Here is a 19459-nt window from a genome sequence, read left to right as displayed (position 1 = left end):
CAGGTCATGGCTCTGTATAATGTCAAAGGAAGGTGCCTCCTGCCAGTGCAGGGCCCTGAGCTTCACCTGGCGCAGGTGCAGCCATCTTTGGTGCAAGGCAGAGGGATGTGCACCATGATGTACCCTGCCAGAGAGTTCCTCTCAGGCTCTCTGTGCAGGAAGACAACTGCAGAGCTGGCATCAGTCATTGTGGCCGTAGCTGTCCACAGTCATTGGAGGTGGTTATATTGGAGCATTGCTTGAGAAGGAATAATAACATTAAAGTCTGAGGGGGGTGCATGGGGATTTCATGATCCCATCCAACAGTAGCAAGGGAAGACTGGCAGCATCCCCAGCCCAAGAGCATAGGGATGCCCAGAGGAGAAGGGAAAGAGCATGGGAACCCAACCTGGAGCAGAGACCCACTGTACTCCTCATGCTCAGGTTGCAGTTGTGCAACCTCAGCTCACCCACAATCCCTTAGGACAGGACAGTCAGGAACTGCAAGGCTTGCAGCAACAAATGGACTGATTTAGTCAGAGAAACAGAAGGATAAACTAAGCAGTTCACCCCACTTTATTATTCCTAAAGACAGATTATGAAGAGAGACACTTTTCCTTCAGCCTCAGGCAAAACAGGGACTGGGTACCAGAGAAGACATCAAAGAGATGGCAGGCACCGATGCCCAGGGGATAACTAACACTATACTCCTACAGATACAGGACATGACTTGCCATGGCCTTGCTCTTTCTTCCTTTCCCCAACACTCTGCTGATCCCCACTCTGGCAGGGGGCAGTAGGCACAAAGGAAGAACTATGACCAAGTGCCCTGCAGTGAGCTTCAGGTCGAGATGAAGCTCAGAGAGGAGCTGGGTAGGACAGACAGCACTGAACTGGTAGAAACATCTTCCCAGGAGTGGGAGAGGAACTGGTTTGCACAGTTCCCAGCCCAACAGAGCTAAACCTGTTAAAGCAGGGCAGGTCCAGAACCTTTTGCCCAGCTCAGTGCATTGTGCCAGTAGAGTCCAAGCACAAACAATGCTGAAGAGAAAGGTCCTGGAGCTACAAAGGACTAGGACTGTGATACATGGGAATTCCCATGGATCTCCTATGAATGTACCATAAGTACCAAGTACCAAGCCACAGCTCAAGCCTCATCATTGAGCTGGGTGGGAAGGAGGAGGTGTCCTGAGATACATCAGTCTAACATGACCACCACCCCAATAGAGCTGGAGAAGGATTCAGTTCACACCCAGGACGTCACCCCAGGTAGCTTGCATATACTACCAGGTCACCCAAAGCTCCCATTTCTCCACTTGGAGATGTACAAAGAAAGAGCCTAGCAGCTTCCTCTTCATCACCCACATTCAGTTTCAAGAAACCAAGTCCTAAAGCCCCAGTGTGAAATCAGGCTTCTGTTATTGTCCTTCTAAAGTCATCATGAAAAAATATGACTGCCCGGCTTATAAGCAAATGCTTACCAGGTTAAACAAAATAAAGTGACATAGAGGTATCTGCCTCAATCTGCAAACAGCCTGAAACAGCAGCTCAGAGGTACATGGTTACCTCATTTGGGTCTATGGCTCATTAACTATAGGAGCCTGCAGACATATAAACAGCAACTATGGCATCACTACATCAAACTGAAGAAAGAGATTGCCCTAGGAGGAGCACCAGCTCAGGCACTGCTCTAGCCCAGTCTGGTTCCACCAGCAGACAGCAGGGAGGAGCTAGGTATGCCCCATTACACATTTTCAATCTTGTCCCCTGACAGAGGGACAAGCAACAGACAGGGTACCTTTCAATGACCAGGCTTGCCTGGAAATGTTCAAGATGGAGTGTTCAAGATGCATCATCTTTTTCTAAGAGCAGCCAGAATTCAGCCTAAGTCAGGCCAAGAGTACAGCAGCTCTCCCCCCACCTCTCCCTGTGCACACAGCACAGGTAGCCTTTGTTTCCCCCAACACACTGGGGATCACGGGATGGGGGAGTAGTCACTGCAATCAGTTCTAGAAAAGGAGTAGCTTGCGAGCAGTGCTGCTGGCCAAGCACAGCAGGGAGGGTAGACTCCCCAGGCCTGCCCAAGCAGGGTTGGGGAAGTGCTGTCCCCAGCTTACTCCCACAGGGAGGCCATGGGCAGTTCTAGACCTCCACAACTCTTGAGAGCTCCACACCTGGAGCAATGAATGTAATGGTTTTAGGGCAAGAGTCCCAGCCCCACAAACCCCTCTGGGGAAGCTCAAGTATGGGGCCAGGAAGAGTACTGGGGGACAGGCACTAGATGAACGTGGAGTCCAGCTGGCTCGTTTCATGGTTGCTGCGGGCACGAGCCTCAAAGAGCTGCTTGATCAGAGCAGATTTCTCCTGCTCCAGCTGGGTGATGCGTTCACACTTGTCGGTCACCTCCTGCACAGGACAGAGGAGGAAAATGCTGATCAGAGCTCTGCTGTGCCTGAGGCATCTGTGAGCCGGGCTAGGCTCAGCTGTTCTAAGCCCCCCACAGCCCAAAAGCACCATTTGTATGTGCCAGGATGCAAATTCCTTTGGTGAGCGTGGCCTTAGCAGGGGTATCTTTGGTGTCTGCTTCCCAGAAGTACTGCTTGCAGACCCAAGATGCAGCATCTGCACCCTCTTGTGGCCTTTATTTGTCATGGTCTTTTCCCTTTGGCAGGGAAAATGAGGTCCATGTCCATGGTCCCTCACCTAGTAAATAGCTGGATACATGCCCCTCAACAGGAGGGGTACCCAGTTGCAGGACATGGAAGGGCTCCAGGTGTAGCCCATAGCCCTTCTCCAGGATGACCAAGGTTGGCCAGGTTGAAGGAACACTTTCTAACTGTCACATACTTTTTCCCCAAGGGCTCCCTCCCAGCCTTCTCTGTAAGTGTATCTCCTCTCCATCATCCCCACTCACCTTGGTGAGAAGTCGGTTTTGCTCTTTCAGCATATTGATGGCTTGCTGGGAACCTGCTGAGGCTGGGGACACCACGGGGGCCGTGGGGGCCAGCCTGCTCAGCGTTGAGGAAGGGTTCCCTGGCTGTGGAGAAGATGAAGCGAAGGGCTGAGACATTGAGCTCTCTTCCTGGTGGCCCGCCCCAGCCTGTGTCCCAAGATAAAAGCTGTTTCTGTGACCCATGGGGAACTAATAGACTGGGAGCTGAGCAAAGTCCTACACAGGATTAAGACCCCACCAGTACAGTCAGCACAGGCCATCACAGGGTCTCCACCAAGGCTTTTCTAGACTAAAGTGGAATCATTCATGCCAGCGTGTCCTGCTCCTGCCAGGAGTCATGTGACCTGGCATCCAGGACAGCCAGTTCTAAGAGGACTGGTTGAGCACCTCAGCAGGATGCTTTCCTTGTTCACATGACAAGGTCTACACCTTTTTGGGGACCTCATTTATCCCTTCAAATACCTTGAGAATCCTCCATCCTAGCCCAGGACTAGCTGCACTATCTTCTTGGTTGTCTGCCATCCTTGTCTTGCCAACAGAGTCAAGTTGGCCCCTAGAGCCTGGGGAAGCTCTGACAGCTCCAATGACAGCCCAGCTGTCAGTGTGAGGGCAGAAAGGGCAGGCACCTAGCTCACACAAATGATGGCAAGCTGCTAACATCCTGCTCTCTCACCTTGCCCATGGCGGAGAGGAGGTCACCCAGGCAGCGGTTCACCTCCTGCAGCTTGGGAAGCAGGTGGCCCAGGTGGCTCTGGTTGCCATCAGGGAAGAAGTCCTGGAGGACGGGGCAGAAGAGTCCAGGCATTATTTTGGGGCCAGCTTCTAGGGAGTCATTCTGCCCTGCAGAGAGGACTTGGTGGCTGGCTGGCCTTCAGCCCCCTCCAAACACCTCCCAGAGCTGGGGCACCCACCTGCTTCCATGTCTCAGCTGGCCCTGCACCTTTGTAGAATGGAGCTTGCACAGGCCATGGGACATACCCATGTTAACAAGGCAAGACACCAGCCTCAAGCCTGGCATTATGGCACAGACAGCACAAGGGCTGAGGTTGTGGCTGCTCTGTCATGCTCTGATCCTGAACCTGCATGCAGCCTGGCAGGAGGTGAGGGGGGCGTACAAGCTGTGCCAAGGGCATGGGTGTCCACACAAGGGAAGACCCTTCCTGTGCTGCCCTAGGGCTCCCCCAGGTGGGCTGGCCCAAGGAAGAGCCCCGTGGCTGGCAGGTGGGCAGCAGAATGTCCCAGTTGGTGAGGAAGGGTCGGCCTCTCTGCATTGGGCAATTTTACCTGGGAAATCCACCATGGTGAGAGGCCAGGCCTGATCCCATTCAGGCAGCAACCCCACAGCTCCACACCAGGCACGTGGAGGGGCTTGCTCATACCCTCCTTACTTGCTGCCATGCTTCTCTTCTGCCAAGCGAGGGTTGGACCAGTATCCCCAGCCCCTCTGGGATCCTCAGTCAAACAGCGAGGGCACACGCAACAAGCAGAGGCAGCAGAGCCAGGCCACTACTGGGTACACCAAAACATCCCAGCCCAGTTCTCACATCCCACGGGCCCTCCCAGGCAGATGGGAATCCCCAGAAAAAGTCCTAGACTCACAGTACTGGTTTTGTTTTTTCCCAGGAGTCTCTGGCGTTCTTGCATGAAGTGGATGTGCTGGTGGTACCATTCACGGGCACGTTCAACCATCTCCAGACCCTGAAGCAAGAAATCTTTCTCCTGCTCCAGCTCCTTCATATACTTCAGCTGCAGGACAGTGCACAGATGTGTTATCCCCTCCTCATCCAGGTCCAAGTCAAATGTTCAGAGAACCACTGCCCCATTAGATCCCAAGTGAAGGCATCTACAGATCAACTTAATCCGAAGTTCAAGCAATTTCCTCTAGCCTAGTCTTGTCAAGCCCAAGGAGCTGGTTTCTTCATGAGACACAGAGGAATTTGGTTACCAGCAGCTGTGTCAGTTCTTTTCCCCATGAAAAGCTGCAGAGAATTTGGATGATAGCCACTGGCTGATCCTGATTTGGAGTAAGAATTCTCCAGTTTGGGAGAACAATTGCAGCAGCTGAAGGGCAGTCAGGTTGCCTCCATCCTCCTGTCTAGGGAACCCGGCCTGCTCCCCACCAGCTCTTAGTGAAGAAGCATGTTTCTCTGCTTTGTCATTTATCCAAGGATGAGCTAAGAACAGGGCCAGCACCCACTGTCTAAATCCTCTTGAGGTTGCAAGCTTCAATCAGTAGCACAAGTTCACCTGGCTTTCAGAGAGCAGCCAAGCTATCTAGAGACCAGAACCCCAGACAAAATCTACAGTCCTGTTTACCCATCTCTCTGCTTTCTCCTTTGCTTTTCTGCCCAAGTCATCTTGGAGTTGAGCACAGCGTACCCTTCTGCTGACTGTGTCTGCTTAGTCTTTCAGGTTCAAGCTCAAGTCATATGGAGAGGGACATGATATATTCACATCTCTGGAGGGTTGCTAACAGAGCACCCAGGGCTTTTGCCCCCACCCCTTTGGGACAAGCAGAACAGGGCCCTGCCAGCCACAACCTGCTGCAGCACAGGCAGCTTGGGCCCTCCATCAACAGCAGACAGCAGCAGCACCTAGCTGCCTGTGCCCAGCTGACAAGGGGCCTCCCTGCTCTGCTGCCACCCTTCTCCCAAGGCCCCTTGGCTCTGCACCGCCATGAGGAAATCACGGAGGTGTCAAGAAGAGGAGGGTCTGTTCCCAGAAGAACAGAATGACCACAGAACAATTCATCAGCCTTCACTCTTCCCTGTCATAGAATCATAGAACATCCTGAGTTGGAAGGGACCCATAAGGATCATTGAGTCCAACTCCTGTCCCCTTCTCCAAGCAGGCGTGAGCCTGCTCCCCCAGTTCACAGCCCTCCTGAACCACCCTTGTGGCTGCTCCAAGGCAGAAAGGCCTTCCTCCATGTCGAGAGCACTGGGCTGGATTTCCCAGCACTCCCCAAAGCAAATGGCTGCCTGCCTTCTCTGCCGTGATGTTGCCTGACCTCCACAGCCTGTGGCACAGACTGAGCACCAGGAGAGTCTTCACTGTGGAGGGCAGACAGCTCTCCATCCACCATAAGCACTCTGATCACACAAGCAGGCAAGCCTAGAAACTGCTGGACACTCAGAAACCTCTTCGGCTGTTTTGGAGAACATCTGGACGGGAACAATTCAGCTCAGAAGTGACCCTAAACATTGACCGCCTCCAGCAAACAGGTGAGACTGTACCAACAGCTTCTTCAGGCTGCCAGCACTTCTCTGTCCCCACCTCCACTCCCTAAGTCTCACAATTGTCACATGCCAGCTACCCCTTATGCCAGGGCTGTTCCTGCTCCCTCTGCTTCTGGATGTGCTGTTTACAATAGAGCAGCCACTCACACACCAGTGCTCATATGGACAAACAGAGAGAAGGGGACGTACCCACACGAAGAACCACAGAGCCCTGGAACTACACAGAGTATTGCTGAGGGGCATGAAGAAGGTGCTGTATGTGGCAAGGACCCCCATCCAGTTCTGGCTGCAGCTTGTGACTGCCTATCCCAGCCTGGTCCCACTGGGCTTGCTGGTCAGCACGGGAACCGGAGGAAGAGGCAGCATCCCACAGAGCAGTGGGACATCAGCAGTTCCGTTAGGTGCAGGGACAGATGGAATCAATCTAGGGGCAGAGGACAGGATACAGCTAGGGGCAGAGAAGCTTCTCAGGCAGGAGAATGGGGAGGTGGAATGGGCACAGCACATCTTGGTTGGTCACTGCCTGTGATAGAAGGGGAGGGGAGAGTGCTTCTTCTCTGGGCTGCCTGCAAACAAAAGTGCTTGGCCTCTCACAGGTCTCATTCCAGCTATGCCAAGGACATGGGGAAATTGGATCAATCAATGGACTCATTGAAAATAAAACAACAACAAAACCCACCGAACATCTGAGGAGTCACCAGCTGTCATAAAGGGTCCTGGGGCTGCAGCACAGGCCCCACTCGTCTGCTTTGCTGAGGAGGATGAACAGGTCCTAGTGCGCCTATAGGACACACGATGGACAACAGTGTGTCCCCCCCCTCCTTGGTTTTAGGCAGATTAGCCTAATCACAGCTGTGTGCCTTGTCTTGCCAGATATCCTCCCTTCATCAGGGAGGAAGGGTAGCCAGGCAAGATCTCCACCCTGCATGCAGATTCAATCCTTGCTGGATTCAAACCTGTTCCAACTGTCTCTGCATACTCAGAAGTGGAATTGGTACCAAATACTTCTGCCCTGGTGCTTGGGAAGACTTCTCAACCCCCACAGGACAAGTTGAGGCATCCTATCTCTGGGAGGAGGAACATGTAAAGGCAGAGCAGCACTCAGATACACTAGAGATGGATGGATGGAAGAAAGGTAGAGCACCTGCATCCCACCTCCCACACAACTATGCACCATGCGGAAACAAAGGCAATGGCAACACTAAAAAGCAACAGCACTTGTGGCAGTGCTGGGAACAAACACCAGCCTTCAGGGAGACACCCTGGGCACCATCCCCTTCCTCATCAGCACCAGGCAGGACTTCACACTCACGGCAGTGATGACACCTCTGCTGCACTCCACCTTGGAGCCATGTGCACATGTGAGAACCCTGCTAAGGGAGGAAGGGGGCATACCCTGTCAAAGCAGCAATGTCCAACCACCAGAAACCTGAGGACCAGAGGGACCCCTAATCCCAGGCAAACACATCCACATTTATTGCTCCATGTCAGCACCTCTCAGCAGAGACCCCCTCGGTCTGAAAGAGAATCACAGAATCACAGAATTTTCTAGGTTGGAAGAGACCTCAAGGTCATCGAGTCCAACCTCCAACCTAACGCTAACAGCCCTCCACTAAACCATATCCCTAAGCTGTACATCTAAGCGTCTTTTGAAGACTTCCAGGGATGGTGACTCCACCACTTCCCTGGGCAGCCTGTTCCAATGCCTCACAACCCTTTCTGTAAAGAAGTTCTTCCTAACATCTAACCTAAAACTCCCCTGGCTCAACTTAAGCCCATTCCCCCTCGTCCTGTCACCAGGCACGTGGGAGAACAGGCCAACCCCCACCTCTCTACAGCCTCCTTTAAGGTATCTGTAAAGAGCAATAAGGTCACCCCTGAGCCTCCTCTTCTCCAGGCTGAACAAGCCCAGCTCCCTCAGCCGCTCCTCGTAGGACTTGTTCTCCAGGCCCCTCACCAGCTTCGTCGCCCTTCTCTGCACCCGCTCAAGCACCTCGATGTCCTTCTTGTAGCGAGGGGCCCAAAACTGAACACAGTACTCGAGGTGCGGCCTCACCAGAGCTGAGTACAGGGGGACGATCACCTCCCTAGCCCTGCTGGTCACGCTGTTCCTAATACAAGCCAGGATGCCGTTGGCCTTCTTGGCCACCTGAGCACACTGCTGGCTCATATTCAGCCGACTGTCCACCATCACTCCCAGGTCCTTCTCTGCCTGGCAGCTTTCCAACCATTCCTCTCCCAGCCTGTAGCTCTGCTTGGGGTTATTGCGCCCCAGGTGCAGGACCCGGCACTTGGCCTTGTTAAACTTCATGCAGTTGACCTCAGCCCATTGGTCCAGCCTATCCAGATCCTCCTGCAGAGCTTTCCTACCCTCAAGCAGATCGACACACGCACCTAACTTGGTGTCATCTGCGAACTTACTGAGGGTGCACTCGATGCCCTCGTCCAGATCATCGATGAAGATATTAAAGAGGACCGGCCCCAGCACCGAGCCCTGGGGGACGCCACTAGTGACTGGCCTCCAACTGGACTTGGCTCCATTCACCACGACTCTTTGGGCCCGGCTATCCAGCCAGTTTCTAACCCAACGAAGCGTGCGCCAGTCCAAGCCAAGAGCAGCCAGTTTCTTGAGGAGAATGCTGTGGGAGACGGTGTCAAAAGCCTTGCTGAAGTCAAGGTAGACCACATCCACAGCCTTTCCCTCATCCACCCAGCGCGTCACTCTGTCATAGAAGGAGATCAGGTTCATCAGGCATGACCTGCCTTTCATAAAGCCATGCTGACTGGGCCTGATCGCCTGCTTCCCCTTCAAGTGCTGCATGATGACTCTATGCAGCACTTGAAGGGGAGACCCAGCCCCTTGCATTGCTGTAAGCCCAACAAATCTTTTCCCATGCGTACATAAACTGCACCCTCCCCAGACTGGCCAGGCTGGGAATCAGAGCATGTTATGTTGCCCAAGGCCAGTGCAATGCTGTAATCAATGCTCCACAAGGACACTAATGCAGCCTGCTGGCCCTGCTCAGATCAGGAAGCCGGTGACACCAGGGTGCCAAAAGTGGAGTTGCAGATGTGAGAGTCATGGCCTGGCCTGCAGCCCTCATGCCACGAGACAAAGCAAGAAAGACCAGATGATCACTCATCCTGCAGGCAAGGTCTTGGCTTGAGCTTGTGGGCAACATGCCCAGGCAGCTTCGCTATTCCACTTGGGAGCAGTGCAGATCCCTTGGTTTGGGCAAGCTGATCCAAACCTCTCCATTCAGGGACAGAGAGGGGAGCAGATCCCTTGATACTGGGCTTCCCAGGCAAATTCAGTTTAGATTTCTCTGCATTAATGGCAAAAATCTCTTGGGAGCCACAAGGATCAGCATGCTTGAGACCTGACCTACAAAGAACAGCTAGCAGAGGACACAGCACTGAGGCTCTGCACAAGGCATGCTTGAAAAGCCCAGAGACCAATCTTCTCAGATGACTGCAGCACTGGGGCCTTCTCCTGTACCATAAGGTAAATTGTTGCCTTTCTCTACCCAAGTTTTTGCCCATGAAGACAGTGTTTGACTGCACAGATGCCAACTCCATAGTCTGACATTGCTCCATGGGACACAGGGGAAACCATAACTTCTCTTTCTCTTGCACATTTCAGGACAGAAAACGCCTTGGAAGTAACTGCAAGACCACAATGTACATCAATACAGCTTTATAACAGAAATCCTGCAGGGGCAGGCCCCTTGACTGCAGCCCAGGACAAGGCTGTTTTCTTACCATGCTAAAATCCACACCGTTGGCTATAGTGTGTCTCCGGTGTTCTGCATGTAACCTCTGATGTCTCCGAACGTCCCCAGTGCCTCCATGGCCACCATCTCCCTGGGACTGCCCAGCAGACTTAACATCAATACCTGTAACAGATGAAAGCATGAGGGCATCAGCTGCTTGCAACAAAACCTCCCCATGGCCCCTCTGTGGGGCAGTCTGTGGGGTAGCCCTGCAAGCAGGCAGCAGCTGAGGAAGCACTGCACATAGCACCTGCTCACATCTTTGTGCAGGCAAGCAACAGCTTACTTTGTTATGCCAGGCCGGCAACAGACTTTGGTAATCATCTTCTGTAAAAAGCAGGCAACTTCTAGGCAATGCTGCTTCAGTTCCAGCACAATTAAACCATTAGTGGTACTGCCAACTCCAGTTTTCAGTCCAGTCTTCACGGGATCCCTGACTTCTGCTCAGGAAGCACAGGCCCTGCCATGCACTCACCTCCTCCTGAAGGCAGCTCCCGTTTGGTGACGGGCTCACACAGTTGCTCCCATTTGTACAAACAGTGGCAACCCAGCAGCATCAGAGAGAGTCAGGGATCAGCTCCTTCTCCAGTCATTTGTGGCAGCTCTCACAAGGGGCTTTCTTTGGAGGGGGCAGCCACTTAGAGCAGCTCTGGAGATGGTCATGGAGATCAGACCAACACATTTCAGAACAAATACACTTTCCTTCCCCACCCAGATATGTGCTTGGTGCTAAAGGGGGTGATGCATACCAGAAGCTGCATGCCTTTGGTCTAAACATACAACAATCTGGCTATAGGGTTACCAAATTTTTATCAAAATCCTAACATCCTATTTAGCGAAAGGCTGATGTACTACATACAAATTATGCTGGTCCAAATCCACACATAACCTATTTTTGCAGATTAAATTCACACTGGCAGGTTTCAGGCTGGATCAGATGTCTCCTGCCCATGCTATATGCTTGTACACTAAAGCAGGTACTGGCTAAGCACCTTCTGAAATCAGCACAAGCCCTGTACTCCATGCCCTGGCTAACTTGCCAGAAAGACAGCCCTGCAGCCATGTCCCAGGCAGCTCAGCTCCATGTTTCTGGATGAGTTTAGAGCACCGCCCTGCTGCTGTGAACTGTGGTACCAGGGCACCAAGGTTGCTGTCACCACCCCTTCCAGACATGCCCAGGCAGCAAGCCTGCTGCACTCCCTCCTTGCTCCAGTCCCCTGCCGAGTCCCCAGCAGACCCTACCGTGTGCTCACCCTCCTCATTCTTGCTGCTCACCATGCTCTCTGATCACAGCTTTTTGCTTTCCCTGCTTTACCAAAAAAGAACCAGAAAATAGCAGCAGGGAAGTAGGCAAATGAAAGCAGGCAGCGAGGCAGCTGTGGAGAACATCTCCATGGGACTGCTGCCCATGTATCTCCCAGGCACTCCCACCCATCACCACATCCTTCTATGGGCTGGGCACATGCTGGCTCCCAGGCACCTGAGCAAACTTCCACAGGTCTAGCATGTTCTCCAGTGCAGATGGGCATGAAGGACTGGGAGTGCTGAGGCAGGATGCATGGTGCTGCACAGCCAGGCATACCACCTAGCTGCTGCACAAGCCTCCTCAGCAGAGCACACAGATGGGAAGGAAGAGGAATATAGGGCAGGAGAAGTGAGTGGAGACAGAAGTCACCCTGCATCTCAAAGACAAGCTCGATTCACAGGAGGGAGCTGGAAGGCAGTGAGGTCAGGGAGAATCACACCACACTGCGGGTGTCTGTGGTGCCACATATCTATTAGTTCAGCAACAGGAGTTAGACTTGCACTCATAGCAGGCAATGCTCCAACAGTGGCATGCTATGCAGTAACCTCGCTCAGCCTGTCACTTTGTGTCACTGAGAAGAGGGGCCATGATGGTATGGGAAAAATCCACCTGCTGGTTTATCACAGTGTCCCACTTGTCTTATCAGCAAGTGCTCCAGCAGAGACAGGTCTCTGACATCTTACTAAGCACAAAGTCTTGATATTGCTCATTTATCTGTTTTGCCAACTGTCTTTAGTTTCATACAACCATATCATACACCCTGTGAGGGACAGCTAAAACAGCAAGACTGGCGCAGCTATGCACATGTTCTCCTAGCAGACCTATAACACATCCTGATGGGGAAGCAGAAGAATAGTCCCAAAACTGAGAGTAGCTTTGATAAGCAGAATCCCAAAGCAAAACCAGGAGCACCTCTGGGAAGAGCTGCAGGGTAGAAACAACATGTTAAAACAGTTTTTGCTGCTGTTACCCAGAAGTGCTAGTATTGGGTCTGTGTTGCATGATAAAAGTGGAGCCCACAGGCTGATCTGAGCTGAAACTTTGATAAGAACGTGTTCACCAGTCAAACAAATGAGCTCTGTGCACCTGAGCTAACAACATAGTGACTAAAACAGGACCTCTGGTTATGAGTAGGGATCAGACTTTCTAGGGAGCAGGAGAGGTCCTGCCTCCTCCCTCCCAGGCTGGTAGAGCCAGGCCACCCTAGCCACAAAGGCTGCGCTGGTAGGAGGCAGTGCCCATAGACACTGCAGACCCCTTGGGCAAGGCACTAACCACCCCATATCATAATTCCTTGGCTCTCAGCAGGGATGAAAGCTTTTCCATAGGGAACCACTAGGGTAAAGACCCCTAATGCTGAGACACCTGCTGCAGCAGGCAACCTAAGAACCAGCAGCAAGGAGCTGTCATGGTGCCTTCTGTGCACAGTGACATCTCCAACATCAGCCTCACCATCCTCGGCGGCAGTTTGCACAGCAGTGCGTGTGGGCAGGGCGTGCTCAGGCAGGGCAGAGCATTCCCCCCCGCCCACAAGAACAACTCATCTAACGGCTGTTTACCACTAGCTAGGCTGCAGTGGTCTACACTAGGCAGAGAGCTCTCTCTAGAAAGTCTGCAACCACCCTGACTGACTGCCTGCTCAAAAATGCAGCAGTTCAGATCTCTGGATGCAGGGATTGCCTGAGCCTGTTGCTGCCCTCTGAGGGAGGCAGAGATACTGTGCATGTAAGGTGTGAGCAGGTGGATGACCTGGTCTGCCTGATGGCAGAGCTCAAGGAGGAGGTGGAAAGGTTGAGGGCCACCAGGGAGTGTGAGAGGGAGACAGACTGGTGGGGCAACTCCCTGCAGGGCCTGAAGGACAGGTACTGGGGTGGGACACCCCAAATGGGGGTGGACCCCCTGCCCTGTCGCAGTCGGGCAGAGGGAGGGGACCTGGGAGTTGAGGAGGAATGGAAACAGGTCCCTGCTCAACCTCGCATGCAGTGCCCCCCTCCTACCGGCCCCACCTTCCCAGGTGCCCTTACGCAACAGGTTTGAGGCCCCTGAGCTTGAGAGATGGGTGGGTGAGGATGAGGTAGAAAGTGTACCCAGGAGGATGCCTAGGGCGAGGAAATTGACTCCATGCCTCAAAACTGCCTCCACCAAGAAAGACAGAAGGGTAGTTGTTGTAGGCGACTCCCTTTTCAGGCAGGAACAGGATGAGGTTGAGGGTCTGGACAGTAGTACGAACCCGGGAAGCAACCCTGCAAAGCGTGTCAAGATTGGGGGAAGTACTGAGCATAGGGATTGGGGCTGGGCAGAGAACTGCATCACAACCCATGCCACAAAAATAGCATGTAGAGTCTTAGTGATCGGAAACTCCTTGCTGAGAGGCACTGAGGCTGCTATTTGTAGCCCAGATAACCTATCCAGAGAGGTGTGCTGTCTTCCTGGGGTACGTGTCAGAGACGTTAGGAAGGTCCTGCCACAGCTCATTAAACCGGAGGATTACTATCCTCTTGTTGTCATTCAGGTAGGATCCCAGGAAGCTGCAACTATAAAAATATTAAAAAGGATTTTGCAACCCTGGGAAGATTGTTGAAGGGATCAGAGGTGCAGGTAGTGTTCTCCTCTGTCCTCCCTTTGGGTGACCGGGACCCAGAAAGAAGGGAGGTGAATGACTGGCTGAGGGGGTGGTGTCTGGACTAAGGATTTGGGTATTTCGATCTTGGGCAGCCCTTTGAGAAGCCAGGTATGTGGGCTGCTGACCGAATTCAACTTGACAAGTAGGGCTCAAGTGTGTTGGGGAGCAAGCTCTCAGAGCTGATTACCAGGCCTTTAAACTAGGTTTGACGAGGGAAGGGAGGGGAACTAGAAGTGACAGAGCACACAAATCCATGGGTCCTGATGGAATGCATCCACGTGTGCTAAGGGAGTTGGCAGAGGTGATTGTTGAACCACTCTCTATCATCTTTGAAAGGTCCTGGAGAACAGGAGAGGTGCCTGAAGACTGGAGGATAGCCAACGTCACTCCGGTCTTCAAGAAGGGCAAGGAGGATCCGGGAAACTACAGGCCAGTCAGTCTCACCTCTGTCCCTGGAAAGGTGTTGGAACAGCTTGTTCTGGATGCCATCTCCAAGCAACTGTAAGAGAAGGAAGGTTATGAGGAGTAGTCAGCATGGATTCACCAAGGGGAAGTTGTCCTCGACCAACCTCGTTGCCTTCTATGATGGCATCACCAGCTGAGTAGGTGGGGGGAGAGCAGTGGATGTCATCTACCTTGACTTTAGCAAGGCTTTTGATACTGTCTCCCATGACATCCTGCTAGCAAAGCTGCAGAAGTGTGGGATAGAGGAGTGGACAGTAAGGTGGGTTGAGAACTGGCTGACTGGCTGAGCTCAGAGGGTGATGATTGGTGGCGCAGAGTCCAGCTGGAGACCTGTGCGAAGCGGTGTTCCCCAGGAGTTGGTGCTGGGTCTGGTCTTGTTCAACATCTTCATTGATGACCTTGATGAGGGAATAATGTCCACCCTCAGCAAGTACGCTGACGATACAAAGCTGGGAGGAGTAGCTGACACACCAGAAGGCTGTGCTGCCATTCAGCAAGACCTGGACAGCCTGAAGAGCTGGGCAGGAAGAAACCAAATGAAGTTTACCAAGAGCAAGTGTAGAGTCCTGCACCTGGGAAGGAACAACCGCATGGATCAGTAGGGGCTGGGGAGATGACCTGCTGGAGAGGAGCTCTGAGGAGAAGGAGCTGGGGATCCTGGTGGATGACAGGTTGACCATGAGCCAGCAGTGTGCCCTCATGGCCAAGAAGGCCAAGGGGATCCTGGCATGCATTAAAGGGAGCGTGGCCAGCAGGTCAAGGGAGAAAATCCTCCCCCTCTACTCTGCCCTGGTCAGGCCTCACCTGGAGTACTGTGTCCAGTTCTGGGCTCCCCGGTACAAAAAAGACAGAAAAAATACAGGGACCTCCTGGAAAGAGTCCAGCAGAGGGCCACAAAGGTAATAGGGGGGCTGGAACATCTTCCCTATGAGGAAAGGCTGAGAGACCTGGGTCTGCTCAGCCTTGAGAAAAGAAGACTGAGAGGGGATCTCATCAGTGTGTATAAATACCTGAGGCGCGGGAGACAGAGGGATTTGGCCAACCTCTTTTCAGCGGTTTGTGGGGACAGGACAAGGGGTAATGGCCACAAGATACAGCACAGGAAGTTCCGCACCAACATGCAAAAGAACTTCACGGTGAGGGTGACGGAGCACTGGAACAGGCTGCCCAGGGAGGTTGTGGAGTCTCCTTCCCTGGAGATATTCAAGGCCCGTCTGGATGCCTACCTGGGCAGGCTGCTCTAAGGAACCTGCTTTGGCAGGGGGGTTGGACCCAGTGATCTTCCGAGGTCCTTTCCAACCCCTTCAATTCTGTGATTCTGTGATCCTCGTGCCAGGCATATCAGTGGGCTCCTGGACACTGTGGCTGGCAACGAAGCAACTGCTTATGATGTGCAGGCTGCTCCAGCATTGCCTGGCTGACACTAACTTCTGAGAACCTTGAAGACGACTTTGAGCAGGAATGTCTTTAGAAGCCCATGCTACCATGTCTCTGCCCATGCTAACAGAAATCAGTGATGAAGGTGGAACAGGGACTTGAATTGCTGTCCCACTAGCTCACTGCACCACCTGAAAGTGCCAGGAAGATCACCTAGCCCTCAGCCTCTGCCATCTTGCCATAATTCATACTCAAATTACCTCTGTCACATGCGGATCCACCCTGGGCCAGGAAGTAGAGATTGGGTAGCATCCTGTCAGTACCTCCTTTCCTCAGGAACACAAGACAGGGAGAGCGCCATCAAACACTTTGATGATTACAAGTACTGATACATCATCTCCCCACTCTCAGCTAGAGTTCTTACAAAAGGTACATCATATGACTGGAGGCTGAGAATAACCTTAAGCCCAAATGATGTAATCTAATTGAGACAGGCCTTACTGGACCCACATTTCTCCTCAGTGAGAAAAGAGCCAAGTCCTGCCTCATTGATGCTTGAATCTTTCACATCCCTTTGAAGGGAACATGCACCAGTACAATCACATGCTTAGGAAAGCCCTCTGCAGAGGGTATCACTGAGCAGGTGTGCAGGATCCAGAGTTAAAAGACATACGGTAACTGAGTTATAACTTTCACTAAGTTGCTGAATTAGTCTAAAATTCAAGCCTGTTGCCAGAATATAGCCCTGCTTTTGGGGAAGCTGGCAGCAAGGGCTGAGGCACTAAACTTGCCTGCAGGCTCAGGACATCAGTATACCATACCATAATAGAAAGATCCTCAGCAACCAGAAAATTATATTCTGCAGTAGTCATCTGCTCAGTCCCATCTAGTAGAGAGCTTTCAATTTGATGATTATTTATCAAGCAGGATTTTTTTTTTCATTTTTTTTCTGGATTTACATTCTTGATGATAAAACAACTTTAATAACAGTCCACTAAGTAAGTTCTAGTGATTAGTCTGGAGGCAAAATGAGAAGCAGACAATCTCTGCAATGTTTAAAAGGAAAGGGTGGGGAACAGAAGGCAAACTAGCTCAGACAACTTTCCCAAGGTAAAGGAAGTCGTCCTGCTCTCCTGCCTTTGTCAGCCCAAAATTCTCACCAGCCCATCAAACTGAATGATCATGCCAAAGAACACATATAAGCACACAAAAGTATAAAAATAATGTATTTTACACCCATTCAGTTGGCTGAATCACCTCACTCCATGAACTTCCCAGTCACTGCATCTAAGACAAGCAAAGGATGGAGAACGCTGGGATGGGGGTCAGAGCCATGTTTCCCGCAGCAGTAGGTGGATGCCCCACTTTAGGTGCAATGCCAGACTGCAACCCTAGGACAAAGCCATGTGAGACAGCACAAAGCCCTCTAATAGCTCACTGGCCCAGGATCAGGGGAACCCTGGCAGATCCAGCACAGGGACCCCAGGTCCTGAGGAAGGGACACAGCCAGCAGCAACCTGCTGCTGGGCTCTGCAGCCAAAGCTCTGCCAGCGGCTGCGGGGCATTCCCTGTCCCGACCGCCTGGACAGTGAGTGCTTGGGGACACTGAAGCACATCTCCCTACTGCTGCTTTCCCATTCATTTATTGCTGTAAATTGTGCCATGTAATTAACAACACAGTTGAATGAGATTTCACTCTTTTTCACTATTCAAAATGTGCCTGAAATCATGGAGCAACCCCTTCTGATAATGCACACTCACAGCATTAACTCTGACTACACAGCTGCAGCTGGTACTCAAGCAAAGCTGCTTGGCTCTCAGGAGTTTGCTTCCCCATCCCAATACCCAGCAACTCTCAGAGATGATCAGCTTCATGATCCACCCCACAAGGAAGGTCACCTACAGACTTTGTGCCAGAGGACAACTACGGACATGTTACTGTAAAGCCCTTAATTCTTCTTGTCACCACTATAAAGAGACAAGCGCCCACACGAGGAGAAATGTAAAGGGAAGAACAAGCCCAAGACAGAGCAGGATTTGCAAACTGTGCGTTCTCCATTCCGGTTTATCTAGAACTTGAATCAAAGCCCACTGAAGACAAAATAAAAAATAAATATCAGCGACTTCTCTGAGTTCTGCATCTGGCCTGGGGGAAGAATTTACTGTTGTTTTAAATGAAAAAGAAAGAACAGGTCTGTGCTGCCTGAGAACCAGACCTAGCCATGGGTGTGGATCCCAGCCTGCCCTGCCTAACTCGACTCTCCGGCAACGGTGCCGCTGGATCACTCGCAACGCTGCCAGCTCTGCTGCGATGCCCGTACACGGCCAGACACCTTCAGCACGCAGAGCGGGCCCGTTCCGGCCTGGTGAAGGGACCCGCACCCGCCGTCTCCCATCGAGCCGCAGCCGGCCCGGGGATGCCGGGGCGCCTCTCACCTCGCGCCCGGGGCTGGCTCGGCTCCGGCTCCCGGTGTCCCGCGTTCTGTCCCCGCCGCTCCTCGGCGCCGCAGGGGCTCGGCAGCTTCTCCAGGCTCCGCGAGGCGCTGACGGCGGTGCCGTGGCCCCTCTCCCTCTCCCTCTCCCTCTCCTTCTCCTTCTCCGCCGCCCGCGGCTCGCCGCCGCCGCGCCCCGGGGCTCGTCCCTTCACCGGGGGCCCACCGTCGGCGCCGGGCAGCGCGGCGCGCAGCCCCAGGACGAAGCGCTCGAAGGTGAGGTACCCGCTGGCCGGCGCCGCCCGCCGCAGCCCCTCCAGCACACCGGCGGGCAGCTCGCGAGCCTCCGCCCCCTGCCAGCGGGACTCGATCTCCCGGAGGTGCACGTACCCCCGCCGCCGGTCGTCCAGGATGTCGAACAGGGTGCGCAGGCTCTGCAGGAAGGCCCTGGGCAGCCCCTCGGTGCCGGCGGGGGGCGGCCCGCCGGGGGGCGGCCGGGCCCCGCGCTCCGGAGCCATCGCCGCCGCCGCCGCCCCGAGGGCACCTCGCCGCCCAGCCGCGCTGGGCTACCGGCCCCGCCCCGGCCCCGCGCTCCCATTGGCTGGCGGCGGGCAGCCCCGAGCTCCCATTGGCTGGCGGTGGGCAGCCCCGCGGGCCCATTGGCTGCGGGCGTGGCCGCTGGTTTGAGTTGCGGCGCGGCGCGAGCCGCCCCCTCCCCGCTCGCCCGTGTCCCGGGGGGCTCTGCTGCCCCCGCCCCCCCCGCCCTCTTCCCCCCCCCGCTTGGGGAGCGGCCCCCGCCGGACCCCTCCGCGCAGCGAGCGGCCTCGCTCGCCGCCGAGCCCGCAGGGCTCATCCCGGCCGCTCGGGATCCCGCCGGCTCCGGCCGGGACCGCAGCCGGTCGCGGGGACGGGAAGGCGCCTCCCGCCGGCAGCCGCAGGGCGCGGGGTGCCGCCTGTAACGGCCTGGTGACCTTTGGCCGCAGCTGTTTCCCAGCAGGGGGGAGGTCCGCGAAAAGCCAGGCTGGTGCTGGTGCTTCGTCAGGCGCAAATCCTGTTTGCTCACAGCACTGCCTCACCTGCTGTTTCTCCGGTCGTAAATCTGCTTACTTGCCAGCAGAACTAGGAGTCTGCTACCTGTGCTCGAACTCAACAGCTTTTTCCGCTTCTTACAGTGACAAACTTCAGATGCTGGACAGGATGGCCAAATCACTGAGATGGACTTTGCACCTTTCCCAAATTTTGTTGCACACGTTTTTCAACAGGTACAGAGCCTGGGATGTAAGAGCCTTAGTAAGGTAGGTGGGGGAACATT

At 53.7% G+C, this 19459-nt stretch overlaps 1 protein-coding gene across 1 annotated transcript; it reads right to left on the bottom strand.

Annotated features, from left to right (window-relative positions):
- Positions 1 to 1412: 1412 nt before the first annotated feature.
- SAPCD2 (suppressor APC domain containing 2) lies at positions 1413 to 18822 on the bottom strand. Its single transcript, XM_082775757.1, is given in 7 exon segments — positions 1413 to 2385; positions 2894 to 3016; positions 3606 to 3707; positions 4532 to 4678; positions 9934 to 10067; positions 18152 to 18692; positions 18694 to 18822. Coding segments are annotated over 7 exon segments (1290 nt in total). The 5' UTR covers positions 18808 to 18822; the 3' UTR covers positions 1413 to 2256.
- Positions 18823 to 19459: the final 637 nt, after the last annotated feature.

The sequence above is a fragment of the Aythya marila genome, assembly GCF_965140915.1.
Source record: "Aythya marila genome assembly, chromosome: 19".
In the NCBI taxonomy this organism is placed as follows: Eukaryota; Metazoa; Chordata; class Aves; order Anseriformes; family Anatidae; genus Aythya; species Aythya marila.
This window is presented reverse-complemented; position numbering and strand designations above follow the sequence as displayed.